The sequence below is a fragment of the Cygnus olor genome, chromosome 1, assembly GCF_009769625.2.
Source record: "Cygnus olor isolate bCygOlo1 chromosome 1, bCygOlo1.pri.v2, whole genome shotgun sequence".
NCBI classification, from domain to species: Eukaryota; Metazoa; Chordata; class Aves; order Anseriformes; family Anatidae; genus Cygnus; species Cygnus olor.
The window spans coordinates 8,037,794-8,062,681 of NC_049169.1; the positions used below are offsets into that span (position 1 = coordinate 8,037,794).

At 41.7% G+C, this 24,888-nt stretch overlaps 1 protein-coding gene across 4 annotated transcripts in view; it reads left to right on the forward strand.

Annotated features, from left to right (window-relative positions):
- The window catches only part of ELAPOR2 (endosome-lysosome associated apoptosis and autophagy regulator family member 2), a 102,384-nt gene extending 77,496 nt beyond the window's left edge, over positions 1–24,888 (forward strand). For all 4 annotated transcript variants that reach the window (XM_040548038.1, XM_040548044.1, XM_040548052.1 and 1 more), the window contains 14 exons: positions 485–665; positions 1,376–1,504; positions 2,455–2,545; positions 5,221–5,323; positions 6,405–6,542; positions 6,789–7,052; positions 7,966–8,139; positions 9,527–9,716; positions 14,939–15,035; positions 16,085–16,186; positions 17,583–17,709; positions 18,484–18,662; positions 19,639–19,804; positions 22,809–24,888. In XM_040548038.1, coding sequence (XP_040403972.1) covers positions 485–665; positions 1,376–1,504; positions 2,455–2,545; positions 5,221–5,323; positions 6,405–6,542; positions 6,789–7,052; positions 7,966–8,139; positions 9,527–9,716; positions 14,939–15,035; positions 16,085–16,186; positions 17,583–17,709; positions 18,484–18,662; positions 19,639–19,804; positions 22,809–22,868 — 2,001 coding nt within the window. In that variant the 3' untranslated portion in view covers positions 22,869–24,888. The remainder of the gene's footprint in view (positions 1–484; positions 666–1,375; positions 1,505–2,454; positions 2,546–5,220; positions 5,324–6,404; positions 6,543–6,788; positions 7,053–7,965; positions 8,140–9,526; positions 9,717–14,938; positions 15,036–16,084; positions 16,187–17,582; positions 17,710–18,483; positions 18,663–19,638; positions 19,805–22,808) is intronic.

Genomic DNA, 24,888 nt, shown 5'->3' on the forward strand with positions numbered 1-24,888 from the left:
TTTGCTCAGTAGGTGGAAATGACCAGTGAGAACTTGAGTTCTTTGCAAGGTATAGGCCAGTGTGGAGAAAACGCAAAGCTTGTGACGTTCTCTGCTAACAGACACCTTTCAGATAAAGGGATTTTATAGTGGAGAAGTTATATGTAAGGTTAGTATGGTCAAAATGCAGAGATTGTTTATGGAGTTGTTAGAATTCCTAACCTGTTGTTCATCAGAAATATTTTCATGGGAAAATCCATTCGATAAATAGTAATGAACTGTAGTAGTTGTTTTAAGCTTCATATTTTTGCTTTGCTCTTTAAGACCTGACATCTTGAAATTGCCTGTGAACCCAGTCACTTCTGTTGTCCTGTTGTGCAAGGTCCGTGTTTGGCATAAAATGTTGGGAATACCCTCATTTCATATACAAAGGAGACTTTGATTGGTGCATCTAGCCCTAAAGCTGCCTAACACATCATGTGAGCTCAGTGTCTTCTCCTTCCAGACTCAGATCATGTACAAATGGATTGAACCCAAGATCTGCAGAGAGGATCTCCCTGATGCATTGACTCTACCTCCTTCTGGAGAGAGGAAGGATTGTCCACCCTGCAATCCTGGCTTCTACAGCAATGCCTCGTCTTCCTGTACTCCTTGCCCACAGGGCACGTTTTCAGATGGTACACAGGGTAAGAGTCCACAAAAAATTGCTTGTGTCCCCAGAAACAGTTGTCTGTTTGCATGCGGCTGAATTTAATGATGCATCATCATAAGCTGGAGTTCATTTGGCATAAAACTCTTAGTAAATACCATTGGAGAGAGGGTATTGAATATCTGTTTTCCCTGTGAAGTCTTTTCTTATCAGGGATTGCTACTCTGCGTTGACCTGCTGTGTTCTGGATGCATTTCTTGGCTGGCATAAACATCCTAGGGGGAATTTTAATGGTTTCTGAGAAGGGAATCAGAACTTTTACAGTCAGTAATTCTTTTTCATCCATATTTCTGTCCATGCCAAGCTCTTCCCTGTGCAAATCTCATTTCAAGCACTGTCAGATGAGTACTCTGCCAATGTTTTCTAGCCTAAATTCTATTTCATTGGTTCTGAGGTATGTTGACCCAGTGGTCACCTACAGAATTTTGTGGGGACTTACATTTACCAGTATGGTCAACTTTTGAAATGAAGCCACTAAAAAGGAAATACAGCTTGAGGGATCAGTTGTAGTTCACTTACAGTGAAGTTATGATCTGCAATTTATAAAATGCTGGTCTCATTTCTACTCTTCTGGTCCTGATATGTCTTCAACTATTTAATTATAAATAAATGAATTATATTCTTTGTTCATTTTTTGAGATGTAGTTTCATTGTGTGATTTCCTTTTCATGCCCTCTCTCACTGTAGAGTGCAGAGCCTGCCCTGCTGGGACTGAACCAGCTCTTGGCTTTGAGTACAAGTGGTGGAACATCCTGCCAAGCAACATGAAGACTTCTTGCTTTAACGTTGGCAACTCAAAGTGTGATGGGATGAATGGTGAGCCAGCTCCCTGTACTGTTACATGCCTGTCTTTCTCCTGTGCTGGTCGCTGTTGTGATGGAGCACTCATCAAAACGAACATCCTCTTTGTTGTGAATCACAAAGAGTTTCCCCCTCTTTTCTTTTATTGTACCAGGCTTGATAACTCCTGCAGGAAGCAGTGTCATTAGATATCACACAGAGGAAATAAAACATCTTTTATACCAGAAGAGGGCAGGAGTTGCAGCTTACATGAAGTCCCCTCAGCTAAAGACATCCCACCATATACTTTGATGCATCTGAATATCCCTATTGATAAAAACAGTTTGACTCCTTTCTAATTTCTCTCTGTTCATGTTTTGTGATAACTATGACTTTCAAAGACACATAACTCTTTTGGAAAACTTAATTAAAGTTTGTGGTCTTTGTTCATTCAGCTCTCAGAGCTTTCTCTCTGCACATGTACTAAGATAGCAGCAGAGAGCAGTCACAGCTTACTTGTGAAAATGGTCCCATTCAGGACTTCTCTCACCTTCAGCCTTCGCTGAGAGATTTCCCTCCATCTGATCTGCCCTGTCAGGCTGATGTAACTCAAGCTTTGAATTTTACATTTAGAGAGGTGCACTGAAGTATGTGCTTCACATTTAATGCACAGATTGATTGACTGATTGGTTTTACAGCTGGAAGAGATCAGATGGATCGTCCCTTCTGATGGGAAGATCAGCACAGGTTAGGAAATGTCAAATGACTCCAAGCTGCCATTTGCCTATGAAGTCAGCAATTAATACAGTTACTATTCTTTTTCTTTCAAAAGAATTATTATACTATTCTACAGCTTATACCAGACATCTGTTAGTAATGCACTGAACTGTTTAAAAACATATGGTAACACAGAATATTTTTTTGCTGTATGACCAAGGAACCATCAATTTCTTGAAAACCTGTTGTTGTTTTTTTGTCCCGTGAAGGTTGGGAGGTGGCTGGTGACCACATCCAGAGTGGGGCAGGAGGCTCTGATAATGACTACCTTATCTTGAACCTGCACATCCCAGGATTTAAGTAAGGACCAGGATTTTTTCCATTTATTTCTCATTTACCTCTGCCTCTTACACCTAGTTCACATTACCTCCAGAACGAAAATAAATTTCCTTTCTGAAGTGTAAAGATCATAGAATCACAGCATGGTTGGGGTTGGAAGGGACCTCAAAGTCCCCCCAGTGCCACCCCCTGCCATGGGCAGGGACACCTCCCACCAGCCCAGGCTGCCCAAAGCCCCATCCAGCCTGGCCTTGGGCACTGTCAGGGATGGGGCAGCCACAGCTCCTCTGGGCAGCCTGGGCCATGGCCTCACCACCCTCTGAGTGAAGAATTTCTTCCTTATATCCGATCTAAATCTACCCACTTTTAGTTTAAAGCCATTCCCCCTTGTCCTACCACCACACCCCCTGACACAGAGTCCCTCCCCAGCTTTCCTGCAGCCCCTTCGGGCCCTGGCAGGCCGCTGGGAGGTCTCCCCGGAGCCTTCTCTTCTCCAGGCTGAACACCCCCAGCTCCCTCAGCCTGGCTCCAGAGCAGAGGGGCTCCAGCCTCTGATCATCCTCGTGGCCTCCTCTGGACTCGCTCTGATACATCCCTGTCCTTGTGCTGGGCCCAGAGCTGAACGCAGGCTCCAGGTGGGGTCTGACGAGAGCAGAGCAGAGGGGGACAATCCCCTCCCTGCCCTGCTGCCCACGCTGTGTTGGTGCAGCCCAGCACACGGTTGGCTTTCTGGGCTGCAAGCGCACATTGCTGGCTCACATTGAGTTTCTCATCCACCACCACCTCCAGGTCCTTCTCCTCAGGGCTGCTCTCCATTCATTCTCTGCCCAGCCTGGATTTGGGTTTGGGATTGCCCCGACCCAGCTGCACTTGGCCTTGTTGTACCTCACGAGGTTCACACAGGCTCACCTCAAACCTGTCAAGGTCCCTCTGGATGGCATTTGTACCATGAAACATGTCATGAATGAGAGAAAAGAGGGAACTTGGATTTACTCCTGTGTCTCCAGTCATTCCATAGAAGCAGACAATTCTGTACGACTTTGGATTTTAGCGGTGTTTGCTTGAGTCTGAGATGCCAGCTGGTTGGTTGTCTGGAAACTGAGAAAAGATATTCCTATCCCTCTGTTTCTAAATCATCCCAAATTAACCACCTTAAACATGCCATGGGGTGGATATGGGTCCCATGTGACTTTGCACTGCAGCTCTAGACAGCCTGTACAGTCTGTGCTTCCCTTAGAGCCAGTGGAGAGGTGCAGGAACCTCAGGAAAACAGGACATCCCACCTCTCCGGGACCCTCAGATAGGATGAATTACCTTGTGCTTGTGTCTCTTCTTTTTCAAAAGAGTGAGATTAGACTCCTAGCTCAGACCAGGTATCAAATATTATTATTTTATTATTAATTTATTATTATTACATTATTATATTGTTATATATTATACCTCAAATATTGTGTTCTGTTTTGGGACCCTCAATATGAGAAGGAAATGGAGTTGCTTGATCATGTGCAGAGAAGAGCAACAGAGCTGGCAAAAGGACTAGAAAATGAGTTATAAGAAGTGACTGAGGGAACTGGGGTTGTTTAATCTGGAGAAGAGGAGGCTGAAGGGGAGACCTCATTGCTGTCTCCAACTACCTGCAAGGAGGTTGCAGCAAGGAGGGTGTTGGTCTCTTTTCTCATCTGACAAATGATAAGATATGATGCAATGGCTTCAAGTTGCTCCAGGGAAGGTTTGGATTGGATGTTAGGAAGAATTTCTTCATAAAGAGGGTGGTCAAGCATTGGAATAGGCTGCCCGGGGACATGGTGAAGTCTCCATCCGTGGATGTATTTAAGAGACGTATGGACGTGGTACTGAGGGACATGGTTTAGTGATGGGACTCAGTAGGTCACATTGATTGTTGGACTTGATGATCTTGAAGGTCTTTTCCAACCTAGGTGATTCTATGATTCTATGATTAAGACAAATAAGGTATGGCAAAATGCACCTCACCTTCTCTGCTGTATCTCAGCTGAGTGGGGTTGTGACTTCTTATATCAGATGAGCAAACCCTGTTTTTTTATTTCACAGTATGGCCAAAGAACAATGAAAATAAAAGAGAAGCAAGGAACATATCCATGGAAAGTTCAGTGTGTCCCAGCATTGCTCCACTGCAGTCATTTCTGAGCTGCAGTCATTTCCATTGCAGGTGTTTCCTAGTATTGCTCTGCTGTAGTCACAGGGGATTCTCCAAAGTGGTCCCTGCTGCTGAGTGCTTGGGGGAGTCAAGGGTATTTTTAACTGTTTTATAGTTAGCAAGGGAGCACTCTGAATATTTCACGGTTTGCATGAAACTCCTGAATGCATCTTCTAGCGGTGAAATGGAGATGCAAATGAATCAGTGCAAATCACTTAAAGCTACTCCTGTGTAACACATTTAAGTGATAAGATTCCCTACTGATACTTTCCAATTTGGGTATTGATTGTAGGGTGGGAACTGTACCATAAAGAAGTCAAACCCTTAAAAATAATCCTGCTGTGCCCAATACCCAGTGCAGAGCTGCTGTGCAGACCTGGTCTCTGTGGTTCCGCAAGGGCAGGTTTTATGTGACAGGATTTCAGTGGTTTCTCTGCTGTACAAAAAGCAATTGGGAGGATTGACTGCTGCATGTCTGGAGAGCACCTTGTAAATGTTTCATTCTGTCTCTGTTAAATAGACCACCGACATCAGTGACAGGAGCAACTGGGTCAGAACTAGGACGGATTACTTTTATTTTTGAGACCATCTGTTCAGCAGATTGTGTGCTGTACTTTATGGCGGTAAGTGAGACCTCTCTCTCCATGACTGACGACTGAGCCTGGTATTCCACATGTCACTTTAATACCTCTACATTGGCGTGATTAGTTGCACTTGGTTTATCATGACTAAGATTAAGCATGACATTATTTTAGTATCTGCGGTGCCCTTGCAGAAAGGATTTAATTAGTGACCTAGCAGAATTCCCCCACCGCTTGAATTGTGAGCCATTCTTGGTTGTCTGTTTATTTTAAAAGACATCATTTGACACCAAAGAGCCGAACTTCCCCTGTTAAAACTCTCAGTGGCTCTTGTGCGGTCAGGTTTTCCTCCAGAAGTTCAAAAGCGTCACAAGTCAAGGAATAGGGCAGAGGGATGGGAGAAGGCAACTTTGGAAATTTAGTCTTGATCCTGTCAGTGACCTGGAGAATCTGTAGTACAGCAGACATTTGTCTGTGAAAACAAAATGCCATTGTTTTTACTTTTGTTGTCCATCAGCTGAGAAAGGTAACTGAATGTCTGACCACTCCCTTGCCCCTTCCATTGCAGTGTGAAGCTGGTGCTTTTTTGTATTTAGTGGTAATTTAATGAAATCTACTCTTCCACCAGACCATTTACAGCTGGTGGTGAATAAGAAACACAAGGATAGACTGAACAGTTTTTTCTTGCACAAATATTGATGCTGTTTCACTAAAGACACCAGCAGACTGGATATCCAAAGGTGACAGAAGCTACAACTTTGAATTTTAACCTTCCCTTCTCTGAACACTGGTACCCATGTGTTTTATACGTAAACAGAATTTGAAATCTGAAAGAACCATTGTGCTGAATCTGTCCTCATAATGTTTATAATCTGCCATAGGACTTTAAAATTAACTGTTGTGGGAATAAGAGCATCTTTTTGAATAGACACCCATTCTCAACTGAAAAATTGCCAGTGATGGAAAGCAGGATGAATATGTATGCTCCTTTATTAAGCGTTAAATGCAATTGTAAAGTCCTTTATATTTATATTAATTACTATGTTATAAAACAGTAATGTTTATTATCATATGATCCCACTTTAATTTTTTATTTTTAAATTTTATTATGCCTGTTTTATAGGATATTAATCGAAAAAATACGAATGTGGTGGAATCATGGGAAAGAAGTAAAGAGAAACAATCCTACACTCACATCATCTCCAAAAATGCTTCCTTCACGTTTACCTGGGCATTTCAGAGAATAAACGAGGGCCAAGATGTAAGTATTTCTTTACATGCAGGGCTTTACAGCACAGCTTTCCTTGAACACTCACTGTCAGAGCACTTGCCTTCCCTCAAAACCCACAAGCTGCTTGTAAGGGGTGAGTGGCTGTCACCGTATAGTGTCACTTGGGAGGCAGCTGTGGATAAACCACCCACACTGAAAGGCTGCTGCATGCATAAGTCAATGCCCACATGCAATGGTATGATGGAACCACCGTGGTTTCTTTGGCTCTCATTCCAGAGCAGGCAGTTCATCAATGACATGGCAAAGATCTACTCCATCACGGTGACCAACGCGGTGGATGGAGTCTCCTCTTCTTGCCGGGCCTGTGCACTAGGCTCCGAGCAGTCGGGCTCGTCCTGCGTGCCCTGCCCGCCAGGACACTACATCGAAAAGGAGACCAGCCAGTGCAAGGAGTGTCCGGCCAACACCTTCCTGTCCATCCACCAGGTCTATGGCAGGGAGGCCTGCATCCCATGCGGGCCTGGCAGCAAGAGCAACAAGGTACAGAAGCTGTGATTGTCTCAGAGTGATGGGTAGCTTGGAATATAAGCAATCAAAGGGGCAGTTTGACTGCTTTCCTACAGGTATGTGCTTTGTTAGCACGGGATTGTGATTGTAACCAACAAGTCCATTCTTCCAGATATGCCCCTAGTCTAATTTAGGTTTGTACACATGCGATAACAAGATAAAATTGACTACACTGGCTCAAAAAAATGGTCCAAGAATCTTTCAAGAAGCTGCATTGGGACAGCGTAAGAACAAGGCAAACATATACGTTACTTTCATCGAAAACTGTCACAGACTCTTGCTGGTTTAAACTCAGGGACCTCCCCAGCTTGATGATGTTCCTGTGCCTTTAGAAACCTGTAACAAATTTGTCTTGTATGAACTTGCCCTTAAACCTCGATAAATGTTTATCACATGCAGTATCCTTTGGCAAGGAACTGCACAGGGGCTTGAAGAACAGCTCAATTTCATTCATGTTCTTCCTGTCTTCAGCTGGGTTCATATCCTGTCCCTGTTTCTTGAGCTCTAATTTTTGGGTTTCCTTTGCAAGATGCAAGTGTAAGTGAGGCCATGGTTCTGGTCTATCTACAGGGTTTTAAGCTGGGACATTGGGATCCTAAAAGCACCCACAACAAAACAAAGCAAGAAACTGCATTTTCTTGGACAGCAGAAAGTCAAGGCTTAGGAACATCAAAGCCCTTCTGAGATGCGATTGCAAGGGACTGAAACCAGAATGGGAATTTTCCCAGGGGAAAGGTGAATCACAGAAACAGGACAAATCCCCCTCCATCCTTAACAAGGAAAGCAGTCCTGTCTGTGCCTCCTTGCTTTAACTCCCAGTTGCTGACTGTACGGTTTGTTGCTGGTTCATAACTGCTCTTTAATGTATTCCTCTCCTCCTCTGAAGGACCACTCTGCTTGCTTCAGTGACTGCACGGTGTCATACTTCAAGGATAACCAGAGCCTGAATTATGATTTTAGCAACCTCAGCCAGGTGGGCTCGTTAATGAGCGGGCCCAGCTTCACCTCCCGTGGGACCAAGTTCTTCCACTTCTTTAACATCAGCTTGTGTGGCAATGAGGTGAGCTCTGTGGGCATTGAGGGCTGGGGGGAATCACACTGAGACAGGAACTGGGCTCCCCCAACAGCTGAGCTCTCACCATCACTGTACAAATGCTTTCCTCTGGATCTTGTCCCAGTCAGATGGCCACAAGCAGGTATGTGATGTGCCAGCACAGAGACGACAGGGCTTAAGGCATAAGTAACCCTCAGAATTGAAAGTACGGTCACATCCTTGCCCTTTCTCAGTTCTCATGCCTTTGGTCACATGGGTCACAACCTTGACCTTTTTGTGCTTTCACCAAGGGATTCAAATGAAGAGCATGAGTCTTTCAGTGGCTGACTACTTTCCATGTTTCTTCCTTTGTGACTTGGCTGGAGATGTTGGTGTTGAAGTGGTGGAAAAACGTGTTTAGTCCATGAACGAGAACAGTTTCTGCTGCTTCTGTGGCATATTTCAGCCTGTTTCCCTGAGTCAGGGTTTTCCCTGGGATTTGGAGGGTACCAGAGCATATTGTCACATACATAAATTGACATTTTGGAGCAGTAGCAGTGATGGGTATTACCCCATGAAAGCCAGTGCGTGCAGTTTACGTTAATGTTTGTCCCTGTAAAGTTCTGAAGTCTCTTTTCCATATACCAAAGGGTTTTCATGAGTTGAGGCAAATCAGTAGTCATATTTCTTTACAGAGGTTTCCATTCTTTGTGGCTTAAATACATACTTACCGACCTGAATTAGAGCTGGTGACAAATAGATTCACAAAGATACTCCCCTGTGGATCTGGTCTTCGTTTCCCAAACATTTTTCCCTGGTACTACAGTACTGTCAACCATAGCACCAAGTCTGTGTGCTTGGCATTTTAGAGGGTCAGGCCTGCTGAATTTGCTGATTTGCCTTTCACTGCTGCTGTTCTGAGATTCTAACATTGGTCTTGACATGTGACATTAATGCAGCCTTGAAGGCTATGTATCAGTTTATGTTTTTCATGTATTCATGCTTTGAGAATATTTTATCTGGTTTAAACCTCAAATAAAGAGGTATTCTACAGTATATTATTTACAGGCAATATGTTTTGTTTTGTTTTTTCCCAAGCCATTTTATTATGCTCTGCAAGCACTGTGCTGTCAAGATAAACAGAGAGAAGTGCTTTGTACACAGGTTTTTGATAAGACATATAGCAGAGGTGACATCTTGTTCCTGAGTCTATACGAGGCCTTAATCGGAGCCTTCACAATGGCACAGTTTAATGCTGCAATTTGTTTCTCTCGTGATAGAAACATCAAGTTGTTTCTAAAACACAGGAATGAAGCTCATACAGTTTGCAATCAGGAAGTTTGCAATTTCTCCCAAACTTCTCCACATCCTATCAGCAACCAACAGCTTCCCCATTTTTCCTGATTGTCTGCAGGGGAAAAAGATGGCTATTTGCAATGACAATATCACAGATGTTACTCTGAAGGACATGGTTGCAGAATCAGAAGATTTTTCCAACTTTGTGGGAGCTTTTGTCTGTCAGTCCACCATCATTCCTTCAGACAGCAAGGGTTTCCGAACGGCCTTGGCTCTGCAGTCCAACAGCCTTGCTGACAGGTTCTTAGGTACGTGCTATGTCTTTTGCATGTTGCTGCAAGTGAATGCTCTAGGTCACAGAAGAGAACAAACAAGCAAAAAAAAAACCAACAAAACAAACCACCTGAAATGAGACTTTTTAGTCCCTGAAAACTGAATGTGCACCAGGACCACATACTCAGTGCCTTTCTGCGGGAAGCCTGCTGTTTGTTATGGTATCTTGGCTCCCAAGACCTGGGAAAGAAAGCTGTCACATATATCCCTCTCATCCTTCTCCTGTGTTGAAGATGTACCTGATGTATGTTTAGGATGTACCTGACATGGAGCAGATGTCTGTATTTTGAAGTCCTGTAGAAGATAATTATAGAATCATAGAATGGCTTGGGTGAGAATGGGCCTTAAAGATCACCCGGTTTCAACTCCCTTGCCATGGGCAGGGACACCTCCCACCAGCCCAGGCTGCCCAAAGCCCCATCCAGCCTGGCCTTGGGCACTGCCAGGGATGGGGCAGCCACAGCTCCTCTGGGCAGCCTGGGACAGGGCCTCACCACTCTCAGAGTAAAGAATTTCCTACAAACATCTAATCTAAGTCTCCCGTCTTTTAGTTTAAAACCATTTCCCCTTGTCTATCCCTATCTGCCTGTGTAAAAACTTGCTCTCCATCTTTTTTTAAGTCCCCTTTAAATACTAAAAGGCTGCAATGAGGTCTCCACAGAGCCTTCTCTTCTTCAGGTTGAACATCCCCATCTCTCTCAGCCTGTCTTCAGAGGAGAGTTGCTCCAGCCCTCTGATCATCTTTGTGGCCTCCTCTGGACCCACTCTAACAGGTCCACATCTTTCTTGTGCTGGGGGCTCCAGACCCCAGTGGATGCATCACTCCAAGTGGGGCCTCACAAGGCAGAGCAGAGGGGCACAATCCCCTCCCTCCACCTGCTTGCCTCACCTCTGTTGATGCAGCCCAGGACGCAGTTTGCCTTCTGGGCTGCCCGCGCGCACTGCTGGCTCATGTTGAGCTCTTCATCCACCAAAACCCCGAAGTCTCTCTCTGCAGGGCTGCTCTCAATGAGTTCTTCTCCCAGTCTGTGCTCATGTCTGGAATTGCCCTGACCCAGGTGCAGCACCTTGAACTTTGACTTGCTGAACCTCATTAAGTTCACATGGGCCCACTTCTCAAGCTTGTCTGGATGCCTTTGGATGGCATCCCTTCTTTCTGTTGTATCAACTGCACTGCTCAGCTTGGTGTTATCAGCAAACTTGCAGAGGGTGCCCTCGATCCCATTGTCTATGTTATTGATAAAGTTATTGAACAGCACCAGCCCCAAGATAGGGTTACCAGAACCATTTGTGTTGTAGACTAATGCTTGAAGATACCAGACAAAGGGACAGGTGGATGTATTTTAGAGAGGAAACTTGTCAGGGATGTTCTCTGATATATTTAGGACTGCAAAGTAAATCCTTCTCAGCTCAGCAGTGCTGCATTACCATGGGGGTGGGGTAGGGAGCAGCCCAAGATTCAGTCCCAGGGTCAAACTTTGTTTCTGAACTGTGAAGCAGATCTTGACAAATGCCATTGCTTTTACTGCTGGTTCAGTTCAGCTGATGGCACTAGCAGAAGAGTAAGGGCTCACCCCCATCCTTTGTTTTCCTTGCCTGTATTAATCACTCTTCCCAAGTTTCGTCTTGTGGGTCCCATGGTGCATAGAATTTCAGCACAAAAATCTGGAGAACGTAACTAAAAAGAACTCATTTTCTTTCATGTTTCCTGCCCACCTTATGTAGGGTAAGACCAGTCACTGTAGTAGTCCCATTAGTCCAAGTGTTTCTGCCCATGCCTAGTCCCCACTAGGCAATTTCAGAAGAAGAAGCTGGTGCTGGGACATAATTAGGTGAGGAAAGAGGAGACTTAGAGCAGCATGGGGCAGTGCACACCATTATGTCTTGCATTGTTCTGGCTCACAAGTTCCCAGAGTCTAAGGCCAGATCAGACAATGAAGTCATTTAGTCTGTTCACCTATCCATTTCAGGCACAGAGTGTTTGTACTTGCTCCCTGGCATTGAGCCCAGAAACTTGTGTTTGACAAAAGCACGTCTTTGGAAGAGCATTCAGCCTGGACTTTTAAGAGTGCCAGAAGTAAAAGCTTTTCCATAGTTGTTGGTATTTCTTTTTTTTTTTTTTTCTTTTTTTTTTTCCCCCTCACTGGCCAAACACTATCTCTATATTTTATTTTAAAGCAGCTTTATTTCCTGTTTGAGTTTGCTTGGCATCAGTTTTCAGCACTTGTTTCTTGTTATTTTTCCTCCATTTCACAGCCACTTTTTCCTTCCTGGAGAAATATTTTGTACACTTGGTTCTTCACACCTGCTCATCACACCCTGTCTTGCCTACTTTTCTCATAAACGAAGCACACCAAGTTTGTCAAATCTGTTGCTATCATGTATTTCTCTCAAACATCTGAATACTTTTTGAGGATTTTTCTGCAACCTCTGTAACTTGTTATTACCTTTCCTTACTGTGGCATCAGACTGAAATACTGTTCCAGCATTTAATTCACAATAAAGAGAATGAAAATCACTTTCACGTTTGCATTTACCTGCAGGGATTGAATATCTGAGCCCTTCCAAACTTATGGGATTTCATGATGTTTTCTTGGTTTTGTTGTCCACTCTAGATCTTTTTGAGAATTATAGTGTCCAAGGGATGTTCTTCTTCAGGACTGGCCTTCATCCCGTGTAGTACCTGGCTCCATTCATTATGTTTAGTTTCAGTGGGACCAGCTTACCAAGTGAATGAAGTTGCTCTGTATTGTATTCCTGTTCCTCTTCATCTTTGTCTTTTCTATACTTTACCAATAGTGATTATATAGTTACATGCATATCACTGATGATCATCTTGCATTTTGGGACTCCAAGGTCATTGCCTAGAGAAGTCTGAGTCATACCACATTTGATGACAATTTGCCATGGCCAGATAATTTTATAATTGGTTAGTTAAATATTTTTTAATCCAGAGCGTGTACTTAATTGGTATTACACTACTAACTCTTTAATTAGAATTTTGTGGTAATTAGTGAAATACTTGATAAACTTACATAATTTTCTTTAGCAACCAAATTCATCAGCACTCAAGGAATGAAATCAGATTTGTTCACCAGGAGCTGTTCTCCATAAATTCATGTTGACTGGTACTTATTATGTATCAATCCATTAACTATAACTCATCTTCCACTTCCCATTTCTTTTAATTTGCCACATCATATTGGTTGGCCACTTCATCATCTGGTTCAGTTTTGTCCTTTCTGGATTTCTGCACCATATTCCCTCTCTATCAGTCTTCTGGCCTTTCACTATCGTTAAATGCTCTATTAAGGACAAATATCTGTAGGTGGGAGATCCCATTAGCCTGGTCACTGATAGGTATGAGTTTGCTAGTTTATAAGTGTGTATCCCCAGTAGATAAGAAAATCCTCTCCTGCTAGAGGATTGAAAGAATGAGGTGTTCAATCATTGTCTTGGAAAGCAAGCAGGCAGTCCTGATTTTTTCTTAATACAGAGAAAAAATATCAAGATCTTCTGCTGTTTTTTCTTTACTACTATGGTTACATTTTAAAGTGCTTGAAGTTTGCCTTTCCCATCCATAAGGTATATTTTATTTCTAGTATTTCTAAAAAAGCCTCAGACTTACAATTTTTCTAGTGCTGCCAAACACAAGCTTTTCCCTGAAGTCTTTAGTATCCATTATCATATTTCTGTAACTCATAACTTTTGATTTAAATAGAGTTTTATTTGATTCTCTATTCCCCTTCCATTAAACTTGTGCCAATGTTTTTATTTAAATTGCTTCTTTACTGCTATTTGGATCCAAGGTGGACTCTTAGTCAAAACTATCGTCATTCTTGAGAGAGTGATTGTGGCTTTTTAGCTATCTAATTAATATCTTCCAAGGAATAACATTTTTTTCCCCACACTTGATTTTGCTTCTAGTGTTCTTATTTTTGGGAAATGGCACTTAGGGATGCCAACTGAGCAGTTCTGCATATCGAATAGGAATATTCTCTCATTGCCTCTGATAAGGTCCCTAGGAGCTATCATCTCCAGTATAGTGAGTAACGAATATCTGTCTGTTGGGTCGAGATCCAAATTTAAGTTACTCTGTGTTAGATGCAATGTCTTTGAGGAGAAGAAGTGATCATCCAAGTGATTCCTGTGTGTGTTCTCATAATGGAAGCCCCTCCACAATAACCTGATATCTTTCTTTGCATGTTCCTGATGGCTGCTGCAACACAGCTCATATTTGTTCTGTGTTGCTATGATGCTCTGCAAGCATCCTCTGCATGACCACCTCAGGAATGTTAATGGGCTCATTGATCCCTGTGCTTCCATGATCACAGGCTCTGACTTGTCCTGAGAATGCAGCCAGGTTGTCTGACCTGTTGTAAGAACAAGAAGAAAACTCTTTGCCTTGCCCATCTTCCCATCAGTTGCTGGCTGCTACCACTTTGCTTCTATTACAGTTCTAGCAATTGTTCACCTCACCAGGAGGATGCAGTCTGTCCCATTTGTACATCTCCCTCTTTCTGAAATGTTGCAATGCAGCACCAATATTTTCTGTTATCCGGTTCATGGGATTGAAAAGATATGCGAGAAATTGGGTTACTTGAGTTTTCCTCTTTCTCAGCTCTCCTCCAAAATTCATGCAGACCTGTGTTATTCTACACATCAGCCTGTCATTTTATCCAAAATTTGCCATCAAGGCTTCTCTATGAATCCATAATACTTCTGAATTTTGTCATTGCATTTTTTTCCCCTGCAATACTACAGATTGCTCGGGGTGTTATGATTATGATGTGTTAAGAGTTATACGTACAAGCATCATAAGCAAGGCATATGCTTTGAGCAGTTGGTTGGATCATACGATCTCCAGAGGTCCCTTCCCAACCTGAGTTAATTTATGATTCTGTAGTATCTTCTGGTAAACTTAAATTCAGACAAAAGAGTATAATCAATTTACATTGGTGTTGTTTTATTAATTTTTATTTTGTTTTGTCTGTAGGAGGAAATCAGACAGTATGAGGAACATACAAATCTGCAAAGTTCAGTTAGAATAAAGGAAAATGTACAATGTATAATAAAGTCATGAAATGCTATTATGTGAAAAACATACCTTGCACACTGAGAAAATATTACACGTGAACCCCTCAGAAATCCATTCCTAGCTTGTTCCTTTTATTTTTATATTTTTCTCAAATTTTAGGAGCTACTGTTGAAACAACACTGGAAAATATCAGCATCAAGACAGACTTGTTTCCTCCTTCTCCAAGCAAAGTACCTGATGTGCATTTCTTTTACAAGTAGGTAAAAAATACTGATTATTAATACCTCAACTTTCATTTGTTTAAAGGAAACTAAAGTTGTGAGGGAAGATCTTTAATCCGCCTTTAACCTTTCTCACTTCAATCACTATCTGGCTGATAATGATTGGCATATTGAAGAACATCTTTTGAAATCAGCCAACACTGTTTACTCAAATCTAAATTACACTTGATGTGTGGACAGACAGTGATACCAGAACTTTGATTCATCTAAGTGCCACTTCCAATGTCATGTTATTTTCCATACATTGTCATATATGACTTTGATATGTCCATTGTCCATTTTCTTTTACATTAATTTGTTATTAGTTTATGTTATAAAAATGATCCGAACCATGTTAAAAAGAATTGTTCCAATCTGCAAAGTTGTTAGTATGCTTTTTCCTATTCTTCACTTTCCTCCATATCAAGAATATCTCAGTTTGGATAAGAATTAGCTCAAATATCACCTCAATTAAGATGCCTACATGCTGGTGTCTGCATGTGAACTGAGTTTCTAAGTTCAGTCTCCGGAGCTGTGGGACAATTCAGGTTATCCTAAGGCACATACCTACTTCTGTTGTACTGATTGGCTCTCTGTGTTGGCTTCAGTGATAGTTTTTAATTGTCTATACCAATTTTGATATCAACACTTCATGCACAAGTAAACGTTTAAATTTAAGTGTCTGATTCTGCAGACTGAACCCCACAGTAGTGACCCTACTTTGAGCATATTGTTAATTTGGTTTACAGTGTTTGTCTTGCTGGAATAAGGTGCAGTTTTTGAATACTCTTTGCCTTCTGCTGTTTCAGGACAGGGTGATTCTTAAGTTTCTGGGCAAAGACCGAGACATCATAAGCCCTCCATCCAAGTTACTCACCATACACAGTGCCAGCAATTCTGTTTTTCTATCCTGTTTTCTGGGCAGGTTTATTCCTTGGCTCGGCAGAATTCGAACAGAGCAGCTCCCTGAGTGACATCTCAGAGCACTTTTTCTGTAGTGGAAACATATTTCTGACTGCACATTCTTCCTCTTGTTTCATATTAGGTCTTCAACAGTGACAACCTCCTGTGAAAATGGTCGTACAACTGTTGTGACAATGAGATGCAACCCCAACAAACCGGACCAAGGAGAACTTTCTGTGCCCGGGTATTTAAGTATTTGTATCCTAGTAGTGCCTCAGGCAACCTTTACAAAATTCATTAGTGACTTTACTCAACAGCAATGAAAAGTGCTGTCTCCCTCATCAACCCGCCAGGAGGTCTCACTCATTTCTCACAGGTGAAGGCCTTGTTCTGGGGACCTGTATGCCTATCATGTCCCTTCAGACCATCTGCAATTTAAACTCTGTGGAAAGAGATGTTGTAGGTAGCTCATGATGTGAGCTGTGATAGATAACTCACCTGTGGTGAGAGGAGTAACCTACCTTGCTTTTAACAGCATGAGGATAGGTAGAAACAGCACATAGATGATATGACATACTGTATCTCATTTCTTGTTGACTTCTCCCTTCCTAGTCCCCCTTTGATTAGCTCAGAAGTCAGACGTTTTCAAACACTGAGGTACCTGATAAATGTCATATAATATTGCATGTAACTCATTGATCCTCCAGACACTGTTTAGTATCATGTGAAGTTGCAGCATAAGACGAAAGAGATGAAAGAGGAGAAAGGTCTGTCAATGCTCTTGTCATATGCAGCAAAGCAATATTCCATAGTCCAGAGAGCATAGTTATCAATTATTCTCTTCTAGCTTTTAGCTCTGTGGACTTTTCAATCCTTCAAATCAGGGTAACAGCTTTCCAGATGACACAGGAAAAAGTCGATTTAAGAAAAAAATAAGTCAATTTTTCTGTATGGGTACATTTCACATTTACACAACCCAATTTTGTGCAGGGACTTTTGGTCGCTGCTGCTGTTAGAACTGATGCGGTTGTCAGGAGCAAAAGCTGCGTGAAAGTCCCGGCATTGCCAGCACAACTTTGTTCTGCCAGCTGAATACATAATAGGTCCATTAGTCTTTCTTAGACTAAGAGAAGCTGTTACCTCTTCATTAACTGGTGAACATCCTTCTAGTAATTAACCATGACAAGACAAGTATATTCCATGTGGGTGACATCACCCAGACATCATTGTAACAACAGCAGGAACTGCTTGTAGCATTCATGTGGAACAATCACCCAGTGCAGGAGAATAGTGAGAGGCACACTGCTCTAACTCGTGATGGTGAAACACTGGAGTAGTACTACTGGTCTCCAAGGCTTGCTTCTTTTTCTTCTCTTCATTTTAGGTGTGTAGGTAGCGCTCACTGCCAGGAACTCTGAACTGTTTCTTTAGACCTTTGACAGTCCAACATCTGTTTTCACTTTTGACAGCACTTTTTAAATGGAAAAATTCTTCCCCCAGATTTTTCCATCTGCTGACGTGGTGGATGTTTACCCATTTATTGTACTTACCACTACCAGTCTTCAGCAACACAATATGGAGTGAGGATGCAAACTCCAGAACGTTTCATAAGTGATAATAAAGCTTCTCTCTCCTCCTAGCTCATGCCCTGCTGGCACCTGTGATGGGTGCACTTTCTACTTCATGTGGGAAAGTGCAGAAGCTTGCCCTCTGTGCACGGAGCAAGACTACCATGAGATTGAGGGAGCCTGTAAAAAAGGATTTCAGGTACAGCACCCCCAGCTCCAAGTCACATGGGTTCATTTGGGTAAAACTTGGATGCTGTTGAAATTCAGTGTGTAAGTGGACATGTTAAGTGCAGGTAGAATTGGGGAATCTCAGTGCACACTCTGAGCTGGCTGGGTGCAAGCCGTATATCAGTCAGGAGCTGTGTTGAGACTCAGGGATATTTGTGCCCATAGCACATACTGGAAAAGCAGTATGGTTTCTGGAGGAGAGCTGGGTTGTGCCTGTACATGTAGGGAACTAAACTCCGGATTCATTCATATGTGCAGGCAGCTGTTTGTATAGGATGGAGTGCCCAAAGGACTTCAATCCCTAAACAGCCATAAACATCAAAGCAGACTAGGGAAGGGTTCAGAATTTCGGTTTAGAAATTCATTCTACTTTGTTAGCAACTTTTTTTGCTACTGCCTTCCCTGGTCAAATATTTGGAAGTCCTTTCACTGTTTCAGAACTGTTGATAAACATCTCCAAAGCAGGCACAACCAATTCATAATCCCTATCCAAACCAAACTGTGTCAGGCGAAGATCAATAAAGAAGAGGAAACCCTTTTATCATGTCTGAACCTGCAGTCACAGTCAAGGGGACAATAGAGCAGACAAATATGACTGCACGTAGAATCTGAAAACCTGAAGTACAGGCTTTGGTTTGTTTTTATTGAAAAGACGTCTAACCTAAAACTTGCTTGTTTTCTTCAGCTCTGAATAGTTTCTATAAACAGCTCACTTTTTGTTTATTCTATGCTTTCTGCTTGAAAGGAAACCTTGTATGTATGGAATGAGCCAAAGCATTGCATTAAAGGGGTTCCCTTGCCAGAGAAAAGAACCAGCACTTGTGAAACGGTGGATTTTTGGCTAAAGGTTGGAGCTGGTGTTGGTGCTTTCACAGCCGTTTTGCTCATAGCCTTGACCTGCTATTTTTGGAAGAAGAACCAGAAGTAAGTACTGCAAATTGTGTTGCATATAAAAGTAAGTTTGATGTGGTGTACAGAAAGACATTTCATGGATCTGAACTTCTGACAATGTTGATGAAAAATGCTGTGTTGGATCAGTTAATCCACCAAGATGAGATTTCTTCTGCCAACAATGGCTGTCAAAAATGCTCACAAAGGAATATACAATAATTTGTTATGGGATGATTTCCCAATAGGATCTGTCTTTTTAACCCCTGAGATTTTGAGGTTGACTTTAGGTCCTGAAGCAACACGGCTTTCTCAAGGTCTGAAGACCAAAAGGATCTCCCTTCAGTCTACTTCATACTTCTCAGTGGGGTTGAAATAGGATTCCTGACTGTATATTGCTTAGGTCTATTTGGGCAGGATATGTCTGGTACACACAAAGATCCCTGTCTGTCAGACTGAACATACCGTCTGTTCCCCATTCTTGTCCTCTGCATCCTGAACATGTCCTCATGCCATAAACCTTCAAACTGTGACTCCACCTCCATAGTATCTCATCTCCCCCTGCTATATCCAGCTTCAGCAAACCTGGGTGCCAGCATTGTGGTCCCCACCTCACACTGTTACACACCTTTTCTCACCCCCAAAGCCTTTTGGACAGGGTTGTGAAGTAGATCCTGACACAGTCTGTAGTAAGAGCTGCTGTTGCCTCAGGAAGTCCTCTCGCGTATTCTACAATTTGGAAACTCTGACATACCTACTCTCGGTCTTTTGGAAAAAAACATGGATTTTTTCTAGAGACTTCTAAAGTTAGAGAACTAATCTGGAGAGCAGGTACTGAATGTATTGTTAATACTCGTCTGGTTATGCATTTTTAATGATTGAACAGTATCCAATTCCTAGTAATTACCTCAGAAGTACCTATCTGGAAGGCCTTCAGATAATCTAAATTACAAAAACTTTAAATATGGGACATTCATAAAAAAACAATACCTGTCTGGCTTTATATCTCCAGGCTGGAGTATAAATATTCCAAATTAGTGATGACAGCGAACTCAAAAGAGTGTGAGCTGCCAGCTGCTGACAGTTGTGCTATAATGGAAGGAGAAGATAATGAAGAAGAAATAGTATATTCAAATAAGCAGTCACTGCTGGGGAAGCTCAAATCCTTGGCAACGAAGGTAAGTAGTAATTACTACTATTAATACTAAAAATAATTATTACCGTTATTTATTACTGGATGTGATGAGGCTGCGATGCTAATTTGCACAGTGCTTTGTGCAGCCTCCCATGCACACGTCACCCAGTCCATAGTCGACCTGCTGAAATCCACAGAAGGAATAATGATAAATGCTGTGGGGCATTGAGGAAACACTCCCTCTTCTGCAGAGAGCTTTCCACAGTGTTCTTTACTGTATGGGTCATGCCTAAAAAGAGCAGTCAGCGGCAGGGGGAACCCCTCTTCCTTGATTCCTACCAGATTCCTCCACTGAGGCAAACACAGCCGTTATAGATAAAGAAAATTAATATTGGGAACATAGCCACTAGCCAGCTGCCTGCCACTCACCTGGGCTGGCCTCATGGCTGCCTTGAGAACCATAATTTCCAGCATTATACGATTCAGATGAAGAGAGGCATCAGCCAAAACCTGTCCCCCAATGCAGCAACCTCCTCTGTTTCAGTAGACAGCAGCAGCACTAAGCATTTTTTCTGCAGCACATGATGCAGTATTGTTATATGTCTGAATACTTTTGCTTTACCCCTTTCAGTGTCCCTCAGGGGACCAACAGAGGACTGTCATGGTAGATCCCACAAGCACTCTGGTCTTTATTCCAAATGCCTTGCAGTCAATGGGAAAGCTGTTATTGTCTTTAAGGCAGTCGAGCTGGGGCATCTATTATGACCAGGATAAAGGTTATTGACATTTTCTCTTTCAAACAGTTTTGCCAAAGAGGGTTGTTTCAAAATAAGAAGGTTCCTTCACTAATAATAATGAAATCTTTTGAGAAGTCACTTTTTTGTTTGCTTGAATTTTGAGAATTTTGAGTGTTCATTATTTCCTTTCTGTGATTGAGTGCAATGTAACAAAACCTTTGTGTCTCTTTTCTTTTCCCCATTTTTCCCTTCTCTTTGTTCTCTTATTTTTTTTTTTTTTGTCAAACTGCTTTCTTCTTTCCATACTACCTGTTCCCCAGATCTCTCTCCTAGGATGGTACAGTTACACAGCTAATTTGCAGAACTTCCTCTTGCTCCCAGCCTGAATATTTGCCTTGCAAAATCAATATAATTTCTTGCGGAAAGGAGCAGAATATAATGCTAAGAATATTGAAAATGTAAATAAAATGAAATCACATCAAATTTTGTGAAGGTGTTACAAAAATGGAAGTTGATTCCATTTTGAATTGTACAGGAAGAGAATGACTTTGAAACACTGATGATATTTTTTTGTGTGCATGTAATGGCTTGGCTGGCTGTAGCTGAGTGTAATGATCAGTGCTGCTGGTGAGGGTCATGTTTTGCTGTACGCCTGATAACTGTAAAAGCTCTGCTGACTCCATTTGCAGCACCAACCACTGGCTTCTGCCTGATTAGAAGTATAGAGACGATAGCATGGGAGAAGTGTTTTTTTTTCTTTAAAGTAAGCCTTACTACTTTAGCATTCAGACCACTTGAATGCCTATTTGGACTCAAAAACAGTTTTTTAAAGTTCCTCTATCCATTGTAGCAGGCTCCCTGAGTATTCTCTCCTTTTTAAACCAGCCTGTCAGATATTTCTAAGCTGGTTCCTTTTTTCCTGCTAGATAATCATAGCTGGCAAACTCGGCTTAAAGTACCTCATTAGCTTACTGAAATCTGTGTCCTCTATCCCTGCAGACAACTGGAATTTAATATATATTTCTCCAAAACAAACGTTATAGGCATCATTTTTCATTTGTGCAAAAGCTGAGGAAATTCATCTCCTGCTGCATTTGCATGTAAAATATAGAAAAAATACGTAGAGGAAACAGTGGAGAAAAAGAGGAGAAATGTAAACTGAGAGATAAAGAAAAATTTGAAGCATCCTAACTATATGTTCGAGCTTCAGGCAATGGCATTTCTTTGAGGCAAAACATCTCAGGAAGCTATTAATGGCTTTGAGTACCCAAGGAATTCAGGTCTAGGCCTGTAATATAGAAAGAAACAACTATTATTTTTAATGAGAATATAGAAATTAAAGAATTATGAAACTGCTTCAGGTTGGAAGCTGTTCTACTTCCATCTGTTGTCTCCAGCATAACAATTCCAGGTCCTTCAGAAGAAGAAATATGTTCTCCGCTGTAGGCAAACGTAGGACAATTTTCTCCCCTGCTCATTCTCACATCTGCATCAGGCTGTCCTGATCTCTGATGGAGACTGCTTTAAAGACCAGATCGTGAGCTTAACATATTTTCCAGAATGTTTGCATGCATCAACAAGTATAAATGGTGGGTACACAAAGCAAGAGCCAGCATTTCCTAGTGAGTAGTTTTGTTAGGGCTCTTTGATAGCTCCTGTGTGGGCTGTTGGGTTGTTCATACACACAGTAATGCGTATGTCCACACTTCACACCCTGATACCTGCTGGGCAGATGGGCTGGACTGTCACTTAGCAGGAAAAACAGAAGGCAAAATCCAGCCCTGATTTTTAGATTCAGAGGATTTGTAGACTTTTTCTCCTGTGGGTCTTCCCAAGGAGGAGTAGGGATGGACATCCAGGAGTAGGGTAGTGGTGTTCACATTCACAGGCCTTGCTCTAAACATTTTCTTCAATGTAGTGAACAAATTACTAAGAAATTATAAGAATACGTATGGCTATCTTGCAACTCCCCAGCTCTGGCTATCTGTTGTATACTATGAGTATGTAATGCAAACCTTCCCTGCACCCTCTAAAGTAAGTACCATGAAAAATTTTCTTTCTCTTCTTGGCTTTTTTCTTGGCTTTCTTCTTCACAGAATTTTGACAATTTTGCATTATTTCTTTTTCATAATGAGTAGTTTTATTAAATAATAATGAAAAGGTCAAACTGTACTCTTAGTTACTGTGGTAGAAGTGAAGTGAAGTCTTTGGCAACAGCTGCTCTGGAGATATTAAGACAAGTGTCTGTAACAACTGGTGGAGTGAATTTGAGGAATCCCAATTGACTGAAACCTGTTTTTTCCATTGCAGGAAAAAGACGATCACTTTGAATCTGTTCAGCTGAAATCTTCAAGATCCCAGAATATATGAATAATTAATGCTGCCTTCAAAGAAACAAACCTGATTTCTATTTTTACAGGACCATATTTTAAACATGTTCTGGCACACATTGTAGTGTTGATCTCAGTGAGAAATGCTCAGCCATTTAGGAAGAAAGAAGACAGAAAGCAAACCAGAAAATTGGATTGCCTTATCACGCGATTGAGTACCTTGCCAAAAAAGAAAGCAGATGCTTGGATTCCATACTGGGAATGAAATTCAACTCAGGAAGAGATATACGTACTGCAAATAACGTGATTTTTTGCATTCACCTGAGCATCACTCAGGCATGCCATGTGATTTATAGGTACCTTTCATTTCCTATCATTCCTTCTCCACATATTCATAAGAATGATTTTCAGAGAGGCTTGAAACCTCCTGCAAATGTTGTGTATTGTCCTTTAGCAGCATAACTGTGAGTCTTTCTTGAAATGAAAATTGTGAATGGTACTGGGAATGGGCCTCAGGTGAGTGTTGAACTCTGGAGAATGCTTTTGATTTTCATGTTTTGAAGGGCTTGATGGTCTGCATTGACCTCTGATACAAGAGGCATGGTTTTGCACCTGCAAGTTGAACCCATTCTGATGACTAATCCATGGCAATCAGGATCGGAGTAAAACCTGATGCCATTGAATATAAATGTGTTAGCTGATGTAGTATAAATTGCAGATCTGGGCCCATGAGTTTACAGGCAATAGCAGGCTCAAGCTCTATAAAGACAAGGAAAATGGTATCTACAGTGGAAGCGGCATTCAGTGCTCTCTTTGGAAGCTTGTCCTTTTAAGAGAGGTTGGTGGCAGTTTCACTCCCCTCCCTTGGGCTGCCAATATGCCACCTTCCCATAGACTGCAAGCCAGCAAAGGCTGAACTCTGGAAGTAAGGCAAGAATCTCTACTTTTGGAGATCAGGGATCAGCTTTATCAGCTAAGGGGCTTATTAGAAATACTCAGCCACCTCTGCTTCTGGACCTGGGCAAGGAATGAGGATGTATGCCCAGGGGAGCTGAGCGTGGCTTGTGCACTTATGCAGCTCAGCATCTAAATGCTTTCTGCTGTCAATGCAAGTACCTGCTTGGAAAGGAGGGCACAACATGTTGCCCTGAAAACTGGAGGCTAGGTGGACTTCATAAAGTCAGCCACTTTGTAAGCATGAGATCTTCATAATGCCCACCCTAATCATTTCCTGAAATTCCTGCTGAAGTCAGACTCAAAGGAATCTGAAAATTAGGCAAAAAATATTTAGGAAAAAATATACAAGACTTGTATAGAGCCTGGAGAAAATGAGGAACCCATCTTATGCTGACCTCCGGTCAGACTCGTATTTCCGTTCCTGTAAAATTATGTGAATTGTGGAATGCATCAAAGCCAAAAGAGACACATGGTCAGAAATGGTCTTTTTACAATAAGGAATAGAGATTTTTTGGTTTTATATGACTGAGCTACATCTATCTATAAAAGAAGGCCCTATTAAGTAAAATTTAAATTAAACTGAATTTTCTGCACTCCGAATATTTTATTATACTACAGATGTGGACGAAAAATTTATGAAGTTTAGATTTTTTTTTTTGTTTCTTTAGGGAAAATTCAGCTCATCTTTTTTATATCTCCTGTCACAGAACACGGGCTTTACTCTTTTGATGGAAGATACTTCAGGCATCTTTACAGAAGTGGTGTACATTTTTTGTTGTTCTTGAAAAGGCACTTCACTTTCCCAACAAAGATTTTTATGGGGTATTGTTGAATGTATATTAAATACACATTCCTTTTTGTATATTTTGTATCATTGCACACTTATTATTGTACATTGTGTTTGTCGTCATGATGTCATTTATATATGGTTGTCAGAGATGATATGCTCACGGAGTAAATGGTCATGGCTTTGGGACTTCACTTCTTGGATCTTTTATGAAGAGGGTTTTTATGTCGTTGATTTTTATTCAACCAGTGTGCTGTAGCATCAAAGATATATATCTGATGGGCATTCATAAAATAAAGTGAAAATATATTTGAAA